This window comes from Antrostomus carolinensis, unplaced genomic scaffold (genome assembly GCF_000700745.2).
Source record: "Antrostomus carolinensis isolate BGI_N321 unplaced genomic scaffold, ASM70074v2 Scaffold54053, whole genome shotgun sequence".
Taxonomy (NCBI): Eukaryota; Metazoa; Chordata; class Aves; order Caprimulgiformes; family Caprimulgidae; genus Antrostomus; species Antrostomus carolinensis.
Genome location: NW_010304136.1, coordinates 1 through 19,638, shown reverse-complemented (window position 1 = coordinate 19,638; position 19,638 = coordinate 1). Strand labels below are relative to the sequence as shown.

Below are 19,638 nucleotides of genomic sequence, written 5' to 3'. Positions count from 1 at the left end.
GCAATGACAGTAACAAGAAAGAAAATCTTAAAACTTGACTGAGATTTCAACAAGAACACCACGTTTGTTGTTTTTCTGTTTTTAAATTACTGTACACCTAGCAGTAACTGCTGCTTAAATAGGGTGTAGAGTCATTGTGAAACTCCAGGGCTTTTTTACTTCTGGTTTCACTGAATTCTTTGGTTTTCCTTTCCAGGTATCTTCAGTCATTCTCAAGATGCCTGAAGCTGATTTTTATGTTTTGTAAGAAAAGGTGTTTTCTGCTAAGCAGGGCCCAAACTATTGCAGGAAAACATTTTGAATCAAAGGTAGGTGACTTCCACAGTACTGGAATGGATCTTGTGAAGCATTACCTTTTCAGCCGAGTTAATCAAAACCAGATCTCTTTTTCTCAAGACCAGCCCATCCCTCATAGAAACGTGCTTTCTCCCAGCGTACAGAAGATGCTCATATTTGATGCATAAAAATGCAAAGTTGCTTGCTTATCAGAGTTCAAATAAATCAGCACAAGTAGATTATCTTTCCTCAAACTAGCTTGAGTTGTTTTTATGTGGTAATTGCACACAAGTATCTTATCAAGAAGTTAAATACTTTAATTCCACCTTACCGTTTGGACTCCTTTTGGATACCATAGCCTGGAGATTCTATGGAAAAAAAAAATCTTAAGCCAATTATTATAACAAAAGTTCACTTCAAAAGGTGGTAGATTGTCTCCCATTGATTTCTACTTTGTCTTTTAAATTACCCATGAATTTCCTAAAACAATAATACTTTATAGGGCCCATTCCCAGTTTATGTAGGTCCTCACTGTAATCTAGTTAGATTGAGACTGCCTTTATAAAGCAGTGAACAGATGCACTTTTACTTTGTTATTAAAAAAAAATTTAAAAATTTATTTATTTTTACAAAAATGTACAGGAGTTGCTTAGACCGTTGACATAACAATACAACCCATTCAGATTTTAACAGCCACCACTTTATTTCATTCTTGTGTGATAATTCTGGGCTTCTGAAAGAGTAAGCTATAAAGATTATTATCTACAATGCAGAAGCTTAGAATAATTTACTGTTTTCATAAATATTTCTCATTCCTGAACGTCTTAAAGACATGAAAAATATAAGATGAGAACAGAATGTACCAGAAAATGGCCTTCCTTATTATTACAGAAACATTGAGGTAAGTGGAGTACCACTGCATGGCACCCATCTGACTCAGTCTGAGGAAGAGAAACAGTCCAACTGCAATATAAATGCACAAAAGTACATGGTTGAAATATTTCCAGTTAAAGTAGGACTCCTACTTTTCATACAACAGAAATATTAAGAATTGTAGCAAAGTCTCACAAATTTATTGTTGTATAAAAACAGATTCGATCACAAATAATCAAACTGAAGTCTTGTCAAATACAAAATGAAGTATAAAAATAGAACACAATATACAAGACTAGAAGTAATTAAATATTACTGAAACCAGAGTAACACTGGGGTAATTGTTATTTACAAAATCTTGCCTAATCTCTGAGACCATCTTGAGCTACAGTAATCATTTCTCTACCTTTTCAGGAGATTAACATGCAGATCTGACAGCTGAAAATAACAAAATTAAACCAATGTATATGAATATATGTACATTGAGGCACAGTGCTTTGTAATGACTTTGTTACCCAGTCATTATTGTGAAGAGTTGGTGTTACTAATTTACATTTTAGATGACTACGTGCATCCCCTCTGTGCCCCCTCCCACCCCAGGTTACTTAACACTTAACTGCAAATTCAGAAAGAAACAAACTTATTTTAATAAAACAGTCTTCTCAGAAAAAAGCAACTTTGCTGTTGAAGTTGTGACAGTTGCTCATTACAAAAGGACTTTTGCTATGTGACACACAAATTACAGAGGAAGAGTATGAAGCAGTCCCCATTGATCAGTTTGTGCATTTAATATTATAAATGCACTTACTGGACAAGCACCAAACCAACCCACATTTCAGTTGTGGAGAGCAATATCATGACAATAGATATATACATTATTTTAAATAGTTATAGAAATTTAATATACAAATTCAAGTGAATATACAATAAAATAATATGTTGTTTTTGTTGTTTTGTTTTTTTTTTTTTAAATCAAACTATGGTGAGAATACCACTATTAGGCACAAAGTATTTCTGGTGTTAGCAGTTTTAAGGGAAGTCCAGAGACAGACCATTTATCATTTGTCTTGGTATTTTGAGGTGAATCCCTTCAAGGTAATGCAAGAACCTACAAAAAGAAAAGTAAAAGTGACTATAAGAGGACAAAGTTATTTCCAAATATAAGGCAACATTTTTATTCTTTAGAGAGGAAAACATTCACCTTTCTTGTCTAGAATTACTTAACAAAATATTTTATTAAAATTCTTAACTACCCTGTTTATTGAAATGTAGCAAGACTTAGGAAACCCAAAACTTACCTTCTTTTAGTCTTCCCTTGCTCTTTAAGCTTCTCAGACCTACAGATACTGCGAAGAGTGGGGAGGTATTCAAGTATGCTGGCTTGCTTATTACCCAGGTTTAAAGGACTTCTGGAAAATACAGTTCTGATGACTGCCAGCCTCTTCTGTGCTTTTTTCTGAATGCTAAAACAGAGAACGAAGCTTTATTGTTTCTTGTTCAACAATGTGCAGTCCCTATTTTGTTCCTTTAAGATTAAATCCACTGGTATAAAACTGTTAAACATACTGATGTCCAAAATTACATCCCAATGGATTAGATGCCTGCAACTTCTGATTGTGTGCACCACAAAGCTGCACTCAGACAGAAACATGTGGACAGTGTTTTGTTTGGCCAATGCTCTTAGCTTAACTAGGGAGTCTAATCTGGGGACATCTTCACAATCTAGTTATGTATGTGAGGTTGAGTACATCTGTCAGACAGTGTAACCGAAAGCATCTGTGGTCTTCAAAAATAAAACACATCACGATTGGTGTTTGCCTGAATGTCAGTATCAGATCCAATGGATAACTCATGACATATTGGCCAAACTTGGTCACAGGTTTGACTGTTGGATCCATTCTGACATTGCTCCTCTGGGTACCGACTTACAGAAGTAAGAGTAATCTATTTGCCTATTCAGACACTTGAATATTCACCTCCTATGCCAATTTATGTATGACGACTTGTTTATGTTAAAAACAACCTTTCATATCCACACTTGCTAGCAGCAGTGTATTCTTTGATCTTTTATAATATATATAAAAATTGCAATAACTTTGCTCTGAATTTTGTTAGGTCTTCGCCAGGCAACACCTACACATTTAATACAGGCTGAATGACCAGGCACTGGATGAAAAATCTGCATGTCTAGTACTTGCAGAATCCATTTCAGTCCATCTGTCTGTCTTGAAAAAGCCATTCCTTTAGGTTTTTTATATTCTTTTGAGGGTGAAGGTGGTGTTTGTCTGTTTGTTTTTAAAGTAAATAACATAGACTAAGGCTGCCGTTCCTCAACAACGTTACAGTCAGGCTATTCAAACAAGAAAAGAGATTGCCAAGCAGTTAATTTAAGCTTACACAAGCAAAGTGAACAACATATTCCAGTGTTTTGAGACATACTGACAACAGTCATATTGGTATGGATGTTATACACAGTACCTGAAACAATCCTACAGCCTGTGAAATGCTTTTCTTGACAAATAACTACATTATATTCCAGAAATATTAGCAAAGTCTTACCTTGAATCAGCCAACTGACTGAAAGATACAAAATTTCTCGTGTCTGAAATATGCAAAGTAAGTCCCTCCAGCTGATCACTTTCAGGTGTTTTACTGGCACTCAAAGAGGATTCCAAGTTTTGCGAAATATTAACAGAACATTTGTTAAAACTGAGTGCTTCAATAGTTGCCTTTATTTCACAACAGCTCTGGGAACTGCACCAATCAGTATTTTCTATACCAAATTCATCACAAAGACCATTTTTGATTTTGCCATTTGTCCAATTAAATCCTTCATCTTTAGAAAACTCCAGTGGTTCCTTGGTGTTAGTGTTTACACAGCAATCCAAGAAAGACATGTTCTCCACAAACTCAGTCAGTGAATTCAGACACTGAAAAACAAGAGCAGACCTTTTCTCATTTGGTGAGGTTTTAATTTCTTTTTCTTCTTTATTCATCAACAATTTTGATTCCTCTTTATTCACTTCAGCACATGATGTAGGACTACCTGATGGCAAAGTTATGAATTCAGCTGAGTAGTTCAGTCCAGTATCAAATAAGTCACTGTCATCCAATATATCAAGCCTTTTCTGGTTCTTTCTCTTTTTAGACTTTTTTCCAGGGCTACTTTTTCTAGAGCAATAACTGTTAGTAGATTTGTTTTTCGAAGAAGCTACGGTAGTCCTTTCAAGTACGGAGTTAGAGGCTTCAGATTGGTTTGAAAGAACTTGCACTGGTAAGGGAAGAATAAGTTCAAGATTATTATATATAAAATCCACTTTCTTCATCTGGAATTCTGTGAGAAGCTGCATCAGTTTATTCCACTTCTCCATGGTTGTGATTTTGTGCTGTAAAATAATAATAATGAAAAATGTTATTAATATATTTAAATATTTTTGAAAATAAAAAATATTATTACAGAAAAATGTCATACTCCTGGCTTTGTGTCTATGAGGCAAGGGACTATATTGCTTGCAGGAGACTGCCCCAGTTCAGATTTTGCTGAGTAATGACAGAATCCCCTAATTTCTACAACAAAACTTTTCAAGAGATTTGCTTATAAGAAGATGCTATTCATAGCGACAATTACACTCAATTATCTGGCAGTCATTCAAAGTATTAGCTAGTCAGCTACAAAAATACCTTAAGAAATGTAAACAAATCTTCTGAAGGCAACAGGATATTCTTAAGGCCAAGCAATGTCTCTACACAGCCTGTATCACATTTTGGAAACTCCTGAAGATGTGCATCAGCTTGAGAAAAATCAATCTTGGAATCAGTAGTTTTTCCAGAATGAATTACATGATCTGCTTTATTTGTCTCATCTCCTCCTGCACAAAGACAACATGCTTTATTTGAAAAGAAACATTTGCATCATGAAATTGAGTTTTCCCCTCTTTGCCTCAGTTCCTTCTATAAAGGATACCTTAACTGCTGCCTCTTGCTGCAGTTCTGAATGAACAGAGCAACTGAGATTAGTCATCCTCATACATCATCCCTATTTCATTTAAGTGTTACCAACTTGCCCACTCTCCCTTCTTAGCAAGTAACCATTTGAAATGGTCTGTTCTTCCTTTCATGCCCCACTAGTCTCTCTCTGTCGCTCACTCACGTGCTGTCTCACACACTGACACCTGTTGAGGATACTCTTCCTCTGTCCTTTGGGACCAAGTTCTTACCCTTGCTGTCTATCCAGTTTTTTCTCCTTTTTTCAGTTCCGCTTCTTCTAGTGAATTACCTACAAGTCAGCTAAATGGATAAAGAACTGCAAACTCTGAGTTGAAGGGAAACTACTACTGGCTCCCCGCTCTGCCCAATTTTGCTACTCAGAAGAGGAAAGGGAGATAATTAAGTACTATAATGACAGGTAATAAAACAGGTGCAGTAAAAGCAAATGATATACAAGGCTTTGAAGCAGACAAAAAATCTCCACCCCAAAACCCTACCCAAATGTTTAGGAGTCTTACAGAAAGTTACCATCTATTCATACATGTCTAAGAATGGTTTGATTTAATCAAATTCATGTTAAGATGGAGAATTTTTTTTTTACATTAAATTAAAATTAACCTACCGTGATGTGCCAAACATTTGTCTTTCAAACATCCACCTCCACTTCTAACCCAAAATTGTAAGTAGAGAACACTTTGTCTGATATCACAGTTATTTGTAGTTAAGAGAGCAGCTAAGTCTTTTACATCTGTTCGTAGATTCTCAGCCAGACATAGCACTTGAAGATAGCTAGCAGCATTCATCTAAACAAAAGTTAGACAAAGACCACTGAAAACAGCTCTCCCCAATCAGACTGCAGGAAGTCACACAGAAACAAATCAAGCTATTTATGCTTCCAATACATTTTTCCTTTTAATACAGAAGATTAGTTTATTAAATCAGATTACTGTTACATTAAAACCTCTATGGAAAAGCAGAATAATGTGCCAAATCTAAACAGTCCACAGAGAACTAAGTTAAATTTAGAAGTTAATTAAAACCAAACCAAACATATTTTGCCTACATTCCTGAAACCACATACTCCTTGCTTCTCATCACCAGTGAACAGGTTTTAGTGAACTTTAAAGGTTTTTCTTTCTTTCAACTCTGCAATTGTCTGGTAGCTGAAAAGGTTTTCAATTTCTCATTAAAAAAATTCCCCTTCTCAAAAGTTAGTTCCTTATGGTTCTCATTTATTTAGGTTTTTCATATAATACATAGTTGCAAATATAACTATTTGCTTACAGAATACTAGTGTTCACATTAAAGGAATAACCCATAATATTTCTAGAATAGTTCCTGTACTTTTTAAGGAGTGAACCAGTACTGGCATAATCAGCCTTCAGATCAGAACTATTAGATACATTATCTATGAAAGTATTTACTACATCCTAAAAACTAAATTAAGTGATGAAGTGATGTTCTTACTGTAATTCTCTGAAATACTAAGTGATTAAGAAAATAAATCTTCCATGCCAGTAAAAAGAGTTCTACATGTAAAGATAAATACATCCTAGACACCCTTGCATAAAACCCCCCCAAAATACTCTTCTGATTTAAACAGATTACATCAGATAAATATAAACCTACACCAACATTTAAATTCTGTGTTTAAGTTAGCTGACAATTACTTGCTTAGGATGTATCTGCATTTGCAAACACAGACTTACCAAGGAAGGAGTTCTAAAGTTGATCTCTTCAAAATAGCCATCAAACAGTAAGCTGAATGTTGGATCTATACAAAGAGATTTCAGTGAACTGTCACATCATCAAATTAAAAACTAATTATTTTCTTTACCCATTTGAGCAGCCAATATCTTTATTCAAATATTAAAATACTTGCTTTATTATCTCAAATAATTTAATTTTACATTTAGGAGAGTTATTCAACTATCACCATTTAAACCAACTTATTAAAAACGACCCTTCTGTCTGTAAAGCCCCATTACTGTAACAAACACTGCTCACCATTGGTAGTAAGAATTACAGGTCTCTTTGCAGTTGCCATGAATGTCTTTATTGCACTTAGAAATCCTGCATCTTCATCAAATATTATATCTACCTATAGAAAACAAATGAAGTGCAAAATATTAACAGCTTTATCGATAGCTACAAGCTGTGAATGCAGTAATACTGTTCATGATTAAGACTCAACATTAATCCAGATTTCTCGAGCATGCAATGACAGTATATGTGCTTCAAGTAAAGTTCACTCCTTAGCACACAACATTTCAATCAGAGCCTTCTGTGCTGAAGCTTACAAAATCAGACTGGTTGAGGTTGGAAGGGATCTCTAGAGGTCAGTATGTCCAACCTCCCTGCTCAAGCTGGGGACCCCAGAGCAGGTTGCCCAGGACCATGTCCAGGTGCCTTTTGAAGTCTGTTTTTCTCTTTTGAATGGAATTGCATCAGTGATCTGTAGGATCAACCCACATTTGACAACACTGCTATACCTCCTTTATTTATTTAAAATTACATTCTTGGCTGCAATTCTGTATTCTTAGTTTAAGACTCAAAGATATTTTTGGACAAGAGGTTAAAGAAGAGAAGAACTTAATGTAGGCTTATATATTGCAATTACTGAAGTGTTAATAGTGACTTTTAAAGTGTCTCAGTGCATGTAAGTAGTGTAAAATTATAAATCAACACTTTTGGCATAATGAAAGGAATTAAATTAGCAAAATCCTGCAAACTGTTCCAACAGTGAACAACCGTTAATAGATGATAGTTTCTTCATCTTTTAAAATAACTTTGTAAAATAATGATTCATGGTTAAAAAAGTACTCATGGGGATGAAATCATTAAACATTAATGAATTAATTTTTAAGAAGTTGATACTTGAATCTACCTAGAAGTCTCAAGGAGGAAAGGAAAAACCAAAAAGTTAAATTCTTTAAACATAATGAAGGGATGTCTTGCTCACATCAATATATTTCACATTAATTTTACCTCTTCAAAAAGAATGAGAGATGTTGCACTTTTTCTGTTGGGTTCTCCTCCTTCTACTTCTTTGTTTATTGACTTAATTGGAGCATCTTTCTTTACTTCATGTGAATGCTGAGTATTTCCTGCAGATGGGTGAAGAATTGAGCAGGAAGTAAAGGAGGATTGAAACCATTTAATATGCATTCTAGACACTGGTTTCAAAAACACCCCAATGTATAAAAACTGTTTCATCTACACTGATGCAAAAACTTAGAAATCTGACCCACATCCCTTTCTGCTGTCTCCTGTTTAAAAAAAAAATGCAACAAATTTGCTGGCAATTCAACAGTGTTTGGTGAAGGACTGACTATTTGTAAAATTAATTCTGCACCTAACTTGTTTGTGACCTATGATGTCCCAGGTGCTTGGAGTAGACAAAGTCTTTCAAATCGATACAATACAATTGCCTGAAAAGACAAGGACTAGACTCAATTGCCCCAATTCAACTGAGCACTTTGCTTGTGCATTCCTCTGTACTATCCATGCAAAAATACAAGTTGTCCAAATATATTATTTCCTTTCTAGAAAACCTGTCTTTAAGACTTCCTGATCCCATGAAACATTTGGAAATACACCTTTCAATATTAAGAGACTCAAAAGATTTCAGTGTGCCTTTCTGTGTATTAAGATCCACAGCCCGTAATCAAACATTTATTGGCTTTACAGGACCTCTTCTGTGGCAGTAATTTTGATATATATTGATATATATATATATATATATATATACACACACACAACATGTAGCACAGTGACCATTCCACACCAGTCTGAAACAGGCACTGAGGTAATATAAAGATGTGTTTTTCTACAGTTTTCAATTAATTTTCTCTTACCTAAATGCTCTGAAAAAACTCCCCAACTTAAAAAACTAAGGAAACCCTACTGAACTTCAGATGGTCTGTACCCTCGTTAACTCTCCTGTAATAGAGAGTAACGACTACTTCCTTTGTAAAGGGTATCTGAGATGCAATAAGTAACTCTTGCCAGCCGTTAGCGTGTAATAAATGTGCTCTGCTCCACACATATAGTAGTGCAGCATAACATTTCCATCTCCAAAGGTAACTAATTATTAAATAGTGATACCTACCTTTATTTTTCTCTTGTGATGTTACTGCTCCATCATTACCTTTATGTTTGGATGAAATTTTGAAATAGTTTGCAAGTGTTTTAGGGGGTAAGCTTCGTTTTAATCCTGCTCCTTTTGGTGACAGTGGAGGTTTTCTAGGTGAAATAACTTTCTTCGGAGAATACATTTTTTCTGCAAGATATGTTTTATTAAACTTAAGCTGGAAATGTAATCTCAAACTGACATTTCTCAGGCAAATTTACAGCAAATCCCAGTTTTGTATCTAGTATAGGACAGGTTTCCTGTGCTGATTTTTGCCTATTATACTTTTCTCCTGTTATAGGGAATGTTTTCTCTTCAACTTCCTATCCAAGTGCCATAGCACTTACTCCACCACTACAAAAATAACTGAAGATAATCAAGAGTCAGTCATTTGGATAAAGTCATTATTTCAATTAGTATGTAGTTATATTAACCAACAAACACAGCATTTCTTCTTATTATGTCCAGATTAAAAAAGTTTAGCAAATTTCAGTTTAAGAACTGATGTCTAAAATTTGTTTTGGGAACTCAGTTCCTAAAAAAACCCCAGCAAAACAACCCCAAAAAAACACCAAACAAACAAACAAACCCCCAGATATAACCATGAAACTTACTTGGTGACTTGGCACTGCTACAACTGTTAAAAAAGCAAGGCTTATGTGCATTAATGCCTTTTTTGTCCACTTGATGAGACTGAGTAGCTTCTTTTAATTGAGACAGTATCTGTCTACCACTACGCTGGCAAGAGGCATTGACTTCAAATATCTGCAATGGTATTTAATTTACATTAAAAAAAAAAAAAAAAGACATCTTGTATTACAAATACTTTCATATCACTAGTTACAAATAAGAAAAATAGCACTGAGGAAAGGACTCCACAAACCTTAAAACCAAGCTCCTGAGCACAGGCATATACTGCAGCAGTTTTCCCCACTCCTGGTGGGCCAGTTATCAGAACTGTATTGCAAAGGCTAGTCTCCTCCTCAGTATCAGATTTATTATCTTTAAAGTCAAGACTGTCCAAAGAATCTGTAGAATTATTTAAAAGAAAAGAAAGGATTGTTCAAACCATTATCAATTCATGTCATTTTTATGCCCACTTTAACAGAGAGAAGCTATATATTATTTTTAGTTCTATCAGCACCTTGATGCTCTTTGTCCTCCTTTTCCCCTTTCTGATTTCTTTTTTCTTCCCAATCAGCTCTTTTTTTCCATTCTTTTAACCAACTATAAAAAGAACACAACAAAAAAATAAAAAATTACTGCTGAATAAAGTGAACCAAACTCAGATGGAACAGAACATAAAATGATAGGACATCAGCCACTTGTTATCCCTCTCAGAAACTTATCAAGTCCTTTCAGATTAAAAAAAATAAGTTGTTCAGGGTTTGATTCTTTTGTAAAAATGATTTCTCCTTCATTCTCCATTCTATTAGTTGACTGGTACAAAAACACGTCACTTAGCAAACTACTTAAACTGTGGAAAATACTACATAATTCATAGTTTAGTGTTGTTTGTCAGATGGATCTTTAAATTCTGCGTAAAAGCCACAACAATAACTTAAACCCACACAGAAAATTTAACTGAAAGCACAATATATTAGATGGACTTGAGCGCTAAATTACTGTCAAAAGCAGAGGCAGTGCATCAAGATCAGGATCAAACATGCTTGTAGGGAGGTACAGACAAGTACCAGTAAGTTGTTATCTCTCATTCATAGTGTGTAAGCTTAAATAACCTGACAAAAAGTAATTTTTACTAAAATTATAAGGGCATTAGTTACTTAAGTATTTAATTTTATCCCACAGCCTAATCATAGTCATAGAATGGTTTGGGTTGGAAGGGACCTTAAAGCTCATCCAGTTCCAACCCCCCTGCCAGCAGCAGGGACACCTTCCACTAGACCAGGTTGCTCAAAGCCTCATCCAGCCTGGCCTTCAACACTTCCAGGGAGGAGCAGCCACAGCTTCTCTGGGCAACCCGGGCCAGTGTCTCACCATCCTCACAGTGAAGAATTTCTTCTTTAAATATCTCATCTAAACCTCCCCTCTTCCAGTTTAAACCCATTTCCCCTTGTTCTATCACTCCCTGCCCTTGTAAAAAGTCCTTCCCCAGCTTTCTTGTAGCCCCTTCAGGTACTGGGAGGCCACTATAAGATCTCCCCAGAGCCTTCTCTTCTCCAGACTGAACAGCCCCAACTCTCTCAATGTAGCACTTCACATATCATTGTTTTGTATCACGCCATACAAGCTACCAAAGTATTACTGAAAAAGAAAAAACAGCCAAAAGTTCATTCACACCAACTGACAATTTGTTTCTGCAACTTTTTGGAGGTAAACCAAAGCAAAGGCCACAAGCATACACCCTGTAAGTGTTATTCAAGTATAGTGTAAAATAATTGACTTCACTTCTTTGAGCATAATCAAGTAAATAGGATGTTTTGAGTTATTTTAATAATGGATCCATGCTCCTACTTCTGACCTGTGTAGCCTTTCAATTTCTTTCTTGTTCCCTACAAGTTCACTGGAATCCTGAGGCTGATACTTTTCTGTCCAGAGCATGTCTTCCTTTTCAACACCTACAGAAAAAATATTATCCATTTTTAAATAGTTCTTCATGCAAAAGAGTTGATCAAGTCTAGTAGAACAATAAGACTAGATATGATTTTTGCATCACAGTGGAAAGCTGACATACATCACATATACATTCCCTCAATGCAGAGAGAATTAAAATCAGACAGGAAATGCAGAGTTACCTGAAAATGCATTTGGCTCTGATAAATATTCACTGTCTACTGTCACAACATCTGGCTTCTGGGTCTTGTTTTCTCCCAAATGCATTGCTTGTCCTGTCTCTGCTTGTTTTCCTCCAGAACCAGGAGAAATAAGGTTCCTGGAAACTCTGGATTTTATTTCAGTCTCTCTACTTTCAATTTGTTTCCTTCTTTTTGATTTGTGGTCTTCTGTTTCTTTCCTTTTCCTCTTAGTTTCTTTCCAATTGTCAGAATGTTTTCGATTTACCTCAGAATTTGCAGTGCCATCTCTGTTTTCTAAGGAAAGAAGAAAAATTACATGCTTTTAAAATTTCCAGCTATGTCCATTACACCTGTCCATTTGTTTAAATTGGATATGAAGAATTTGGTCAAAATTACCAATTTATTTCCAACATTATTCTTTCACTGAAACATTTCTGGAAATTCCAAGTCACCTTTTTATGCCAGAGAGAGTGTGAGTGTTTATTTTTTCCTACGTTGATTACTAACCTTGTACACTATTTTCAAAACCCAACCGTTCCGTTTGCTTTTTCAGAAACTTGTAGAAGTATTTTCTCACAGGAAATTGAGAATTAGAAGACATGATCTCATCTAGTAAATCTTTCTTGAATATATCAGGAAAAACTGTTCGGTGTTCAGTGAGCTGTAACACACACACACACACACACAAATAAAATTATTACTCAAAAACATTACACAGAATAACAATGAATTTTGTGTAATTTAAATTAGTAGCTGTCATGTTAAACACCTTAGATTAACAGAAAGCCTTGACAATTGTCTGTGTTCTAATGCAGAAAGGATAAATCACACATAAGAAAAAAACCCCCAAAATCCAGGACTGGCACAGATTCAAACTACAGGGCTTTTTAAGACAACAGAAGTCCTAACCAGTAACAAAACAACTTCAGTTATATTTCCATTCTTCTTGTAACCCAAGCCCCCATTTTAAAGTACTAACCACAGGTGCAGAACAGTTTCCAGTTAGTTTTGAATTCACAGTGGAAAATTCACCAAGTGAGAGAGTGATTTTTGTGACATTAGTGACTTCAGTATTCAGTTTCCTTAGCTTAGTTAATAAAGGACATGATGGTGATTTCAGTTTCCACATTGGATAACCTACATAAGAACCCCGACCAGAAAAAAAACAACAGGAGACTTTTGTTAACAAAACAGAGATACAGTCACAGACAAAACCATCCCACAGTAAGTAAGAGTAAATGCTTTTTTGACTACAGCTTTATCTTGTCAAAGCCAAGCTTATTTAACTTACACTGCATCAACTTTTTATCTTTATTAATTCCACCTCCCACGAGCAGAATAAATTTGCACATTTTTGAATACAACATATTTGCATTTCTCCAGTAAGTTGCTCCTGGACTCTGCTTGCTCTAAATACCGAGCTGTGCCCTCACCAGGTCTCACTTCACCAGGTAGGACAGATGCTTACCAAGGACTTTGTTTGTTTATTGGTTTGTTTGCCATAAAAACTCTGTAAAGGGCTATTCTACCTTCTGCTCTCCTGTCATGCCCTTTCACAAGACCACTGTAGTGCACTCCCTCATTTAGTGGAAAGAACTGAGTTGTTCTTTACTCGTTTGAGAAATATTTTGCCTTTGTCAGAAGGAAATGGTTTCTGCCCCAATCAGTCCAACATGATCTTTCTTCTCCAAACTGGAACTTGAAAGACTAATTTTTTTTACTAAGTATTAAGGATTTTGCATCCTCACACAGAAATGTATACATTCTTTTAGCATAAATTTAATTTGTAAATTGTGTAAACTGTAAATTTGTAAATTGTAATTCAGAAACTTGTCACTGGAAGCTTGTAAGTTTCGTTTTCTTACTTCAAAACAAAACAAGAGGGAACAAAAGAATTATTCCAAACATAATACTAAGTTCTGCTATTCAAGCTTGGGTTTTTTTTTCTGCACAGATTGACTAGAAATTAGTATATGCATTTACACAAAGGCTGAACAAAAGCTTACAGTCATCCTTCTGCTGTACGTGGACAACAGTCTTAAAACATGAACTTGCAAGAGAGTACGCTTCCATTGCTGCTGCTTTCTTTGCAATCTGTCTTTTCAGTGACTCTGGCAATCCACTCATCAAGAATTCACGTTTTGCTCTGAACTGACCATCATCTTGAGAATTTTCAGATGCATCTTGGCTTTAATGAAAATAGAAATGAAAAATAATCCTTAGAACTACCAGCTATGTAAGGCTTACAACAGAATTTAATCACATTCAGTTCTACACACGGGTTAGAAATAGTCTGGGAGAACTGCTAAAATTCATTTAAATGTAGTAAGTTTACATTTAATTTTAAATTTTGTGTTAAGAGATTTTAATTAAAAAAGTAATCCTCTCTGGTTTTGTATTTTTATATGCAATTTAGGATTTCTTTTTAATCAGTCATCAACTACATTTTCAACCATCTAAAATGTCTCAACAATGGTTGAGGAAACAACTCTCCAAGAAAACCTCAAAACTTTGCAAGCAGATTAACATATTGATCAGTATAAAACCCATTAACATTTATTTCACATTTCAATAAGTGTATTTAAATTTGTAAAATGAGGGAATGTTAAAGTAACCTTGAAATCTGTTTTGATTCTTAAGCAATTGCAATCTTGAAAACTGACCTGCTTTCATCAAAGATCACAATTGGTTCACCTGCAGAGTTTTGAGCATTTCTGCCTAGGAAGGAAGGTGGATATCCCAGTTTTCCTTTAAAAAGAAAAAAAATCATGGTAAGATTAGCACTAATATAGGATTCTAACCTTGCTTCTCAGTTCACCATGTCCCGTTTAACATTAGGGAACTTCCTTTTCTTAAGGGAAAGCTGAATATTTTAACAAAATTCATTTTAGTTTTATTTCTAGTTATTTCATCACTATAGATGCTATTTTCTGTAATATTAAAAACAACAACCTTAAGTTAGAAGACAACAAAACATGGTATACTATTGGCAGTTTTTCAGTTTTCCCTGAATGAAGAAAAATAAAAACAGCACATGTAAATAATGTCTGCACTATTAACTCGTGTCATAAAAATAAAAGGTATATATTGGAATAAAAAAAAATAAATCAGAAGATGAAAGTACTGCAAAAGCAGCTTTATAAAATAAAGTTGTAATAGTCAATAACTGTAATAAAAATTAAACACATTCAGTAAAACACAATTACCATTTGAGTTCTTCACAACCTTCAAGTTTCTAGACTTTTTCCCCAAAACATCATTTAAACTCCGAAGATTCTTTTGCTTCACATTCTGCACTGTAGGAGTGGTATCACTCAGACTGGAATCTAAAATTATTACCGATTCCTAGAGGGAAAGTAAATAAAATAAAAAAGGAGACACAACTTTTCCTCCTTTATTAACAATTTAGTAATCAGTACTGAAAAAAACAAATAAACTGCTAAAGAGCTTAGAAATTAGCAAATCTAATTTGGAGATTATACAGTACTTTATTACTGTTGTCTGCACAGAAGTAGTATATAAAGTATGATCTCCAATATATAAATGAAGGCCAGAATTACTCTCATCTAAATTTAAATGTTTAAAACATACACATTTGAAACAGACACCTTGCTGTCCGTTAGGAAAGAGACACCTCTAAAGCGTGAGCATCTGCTGCATTTTAGAGATCTGCATTGGGATGAGCTTTCCAGTCTATGCCTGGCACTTACTTTATTATTTGACACTTCCATACCATTGCACAGATATCTACCTTATTTGACACTTTAAAATAAATGTTTGCAAGATAAGAAACATCTTTGTTGCTTAAATGAATTACAAAAACGTATTTTTTTGTTTTTCCCCTATAAAGTAAACAGGCTTACTTCATTTTCTTGTATTTTTTTCTTTTCAGCAAGAGCTCGCTGCCGAGATGAGCGCCTCACAGGAGGCTGTAAGTCTTCAGTAACCTTTGATCTATTATGCCGCATAGCCTTTGCTTTTTCAATCAGCTGTTTTGCTTTGGATATATTTTTAGAAGTAGAGCTTATCTGTTAACAAAGTACAAAGAACCAACATACCTAGCAATTAATAGCAATACATTTGGTAAGTATTTCACATATTAATGTGATTTTTCATATTCGTAAAAGCGTATGATTTTTATAAAATTTGATTTGTATCAAAGAAAACAAAATAACGGAAAGGAGGAGCAAAGCAAGATGATAAAAATACTTTTCAAAAAGGAGCTAGAACCCAACAAAGGGATCCTCCAATTTGTCCACAGAACAAATGAAATATGGGCAGCAATGTTCTTAAGCATAAGCTGTGCCCAGACCCTATGTCCCATCCTGTGAGCCTGCAGAACATCAGCATACTATTTGATTGGCTTTTTCTGTTATGTTATCCAAAGTAGATTTACATTAATAAAACATATTTTAAAATCTAAGGTACAATAACTGTACAGGAAACTCTCAAATTCTATTGTAAACGACAGCAATAGTCTCTTTCCATAGGGCATCTGAGAACTCTCATATTGTTTTACATTAGACTATTACACAATACTGAATATTCACACAATTCTATGCATATATTAAATGACAAAAATACTGAAACACCGTTATATAAATTACCTTTGTGTGTTTGGAGTTAAACTCTTCATTTTTCATTGCTTCAGCTTTATTTGATTTTGTAGTCGCATTGATACGTGTAAACCTCATTCTAATTAGTGAAAAAAGGATTAGAAAATTATTACTTTTTAATAAAGGGAAATGTTACTCTCAATCTCATTTTCAAAAGCTTTTAAAAATACAGTGCTGTGAACAGAAGCATCTGGCAGCTGCATTTTTTTGTTGTTTTTGTTCTGTTGTTGGTTTGGTTTTTTTCAAGTCTTTAGTGCAAGCACCTTTATAGAGTCAGCTTTGGTTCTTCCATATTAATACCCACCACAATTACTATTAATACACCTCTGTTAGGCATTCCAATCAATCTATAATTACGTCTTACTCTTAAAATACTTGCAGGAAAACCAAGTGCAAAAAGGTAGAATATACTCTAAAACGTTTACCTTATTGGGCTGTTTCCATCAAAGGGCACGGTAATCACCTCGGCTTTATACACATTGCTTTTCTTCAAGGAGTGCTTGCTTGCTTTTGGGGTAGAAGTCTGAAAAGGACAGCCACTTAATTCATCTTCAGAAAAGGTATTTCTAATCTTGGGTTTTTTAGGTGTAACATTTTTTGATGTTTTGATTTTCTTCTGCCTCAAACTCCTCCTTAAGTCATTCGCTTTCGGACTTGATGAAAGTCTCACATCTAAGGTGTTTTCCTCAGTAAGAACGTTAGCTCCTGAATTCTCATCTTCATTATAATTGCTAGTGTTTGAGACATTTGTTTCCTTAGTTTCTGAAGCCTTCCTTCTTCTGTTTCCTTTTTTCTGAAAGTTTTTAGGTCTTCTGATTTTAGTTCTATTGTTGTCAGGACTAGAATGTGTATATTTATCCACATAATCTTCTGGTACTCCACTTTCTAATCCTTTATTTGAGGCAATGTCACCTTCAGGTCCTTCTTTTTCTTTAGAAGACTTTCCAATGGCTTGCTTTTGTTTTCCAGGCGCCTTTTTAACTCCGCTTTTTATAACATCTGACGTTGGTTGTCTAAATGCCTTCATAAACTGATGCCTTTCTTCCAGAGTGCATTTTGGCTTCAAAGAATCTGACCCTGCAGTCTCTAGTACAGCTAATTCCAGTTCTTCTTCCTCAATAACCACATTAGATTTTCTTTTCTGAGTAACCTGTTCAGTTTGTTCACTGTCCAAGAAGGGTGGGCTACTTTCTTTTTCCCCTACACATCCTTTCTGCTTCAAAAAAATGGAAGCTATTTTCCTGGAGCCTTTTTGCTCCTTGTGTAACAGAGATAATTTGGGGGGAATGGAATGAACTTGTGCAAGGACGGTTACTGTTCTAAGTGGCAGCTGTTGAGATTCCTCACACTTTTCTGGGTCACTCACACTACCACTTTTGTCCATTTCATTTGCTGTAGCAGAATTGTCCATTGTTGGCTTTGTGTCTTCAACGTGATCTACAATATTTTCTCCCTGACTCTTCAAGAAGTCCTCAAATGACACTGTTATTATACTATTATTGACCTGTGAGGTCTTATCATCCGCTTGAAGTTCAACACTGGAGTCACTAATAGTAGCGGCACACTCTGCTATTGTAGGAGATACCCCCTTTTTCTTATCTTCAGTTTCCTTTTTCTGCTTTTCATTCAGCTGGTTTTCAGATGAAAAACTTTCAGACAAATCCATATTTACATTGTGTTTCCTTTTCCTTGATTTTCTTGCCCTGTTTTTTGTTCCATTCATTTCAAAACCAACTTTCTTCGCATTTTTTCTGTAGATGACAACACTGGAGAAGTTTTCTCTTTGCACATTATCTTCTGCTGATTCTCTTGCACATTTTTGGTCAACTAAAGTACAAGTGGCAATAGAATCATTACTGTTTTGTTTCAGTCCTGTTGTTTCTCTGCTGTCATCACTACTAACTTTTATTTCATGTTCATTCTCAGATTCTTTCATCTCTCTTAGCTTATTATTTAAATTAACTCTCTTCCCTTTCCTCTTCCTCTTTAAAGGTTGTTCAAAAGGTGACTTACAGTCTTTGTCATCAGCATCCAGCGGTGTTTTATTTTCTCCAGCTACAATTGGTAATGTAGCTTTCTCAGTTACAGATGTCTTTTTAAAATAATCCAATATATTGTTGGGTTTTGGTGGCGACAACACTTTATCCACTGGTTTTGCTAATGGTGAAAAATATCTTGTGATTGTTTTTACAGAATTATCTTCCTCTCGCCGTTTCTTGCATGGCTATAAAAGTTCAACATAAATCTTAGTTTTTAAAAATTCACAGTGAATTAGTATGGTAATATAAAGGAGCACAGTATCTGCAGTATATATGACATTAGTAATTTTTCAGAGGATAAAAAAATCCTCACGTCAATGCATTAAGACTGTGTGTGCCTCTATCTCCCCGTTTTCAAAAGCCATCTAAGCTTGAAATAAAGATTCTGCCATTTCAAATAAATAAAAAATCCTGTTCTGAAACTTTGAAACTGCCAAAACTGAAAGTGACCACAAGGTCTTCAGAAAAGCTCTGCAGGGATTTCCTAATCCCAGAGTTCAGAAAATCGACTTATTCAGAGGATCTATCTCGTAGTTACCTTGAGAAGTTTGCCAGAGCATTTGTAGAGCACTCAACAGAACTCCAGTATCACTTTAAGATGTATGACTCTGCCGTAAAGGAAACTCTAACACAGGCTTTCAGGGCAAGAATAAAGATGTCTAAACTACACCTTTTAAAGTATTTAAAATGACTACAAGAGAATTCATATCTCGTATCGTAATTCAAACCAGAGAAGGTAAGTTATTTGTAGGACTCCAGGAGAGATGGTTCGCAAATAACAACTCTCCTAGTTTATCAGGAACTGAACTCTGCCGAAATCCCACCGTCTGAAACTGAAAACGCTTCTTCCCACAGGCACCGGGGACCCCGCCGCGGTGCCCCCCGGAGGTATTTCCTGACAGCTCGGGCCGGGGGCAGCGCAGCGCTCCCGAGCGCCGGCCGTCAGCCTGCGAGCGAGG

The 19,638-nt window shown here is 35.2% G+C and overlaps 1 protein-coding gene across 1 annotated transcript; it reads right to left on the bottom strand.

Moving 5' to 3' along the window:
• Positions 1-2,127: 2,127 nt before the first annotated feature.
• Positions 2,128-18,864, bottom strand: ATAD5 (ATPase family AAA domain containing 5; the record flags this gene model as incomplete). Its single annotated transcript, XM_010164323.1, has 22 exons — positions 2,128-2,257; positions 2,448-2,612; positions 3,709-4,535; positions 4,831-5,018; positions 5,759-5,939; positions 6,846-6,910; positions 7,144-7,237; positions 8,125-8,243; positions 9,248-9,418; positions 9,883-10,033; positions 10,152-10,297; positions 10,413-10,495; positions 11,751-11,847; positions 12,025-12,318; positions 12,532-12,685; positions 13,004-13,161; positions 14,031-14,212; positions 14,688-14,772; positions 15,231-15,369; positions 15,888-16,052; positions 16,632-16,719; positions 17,066-18,864. Coding segments are annotated over 22 exons (5,430 nt in total), but the record flags the coding sequence as incomplete, so codon positions are not given.
• Between the last annotated feature and the right edge of the window lie 774 nt (positions 18,865-19,638).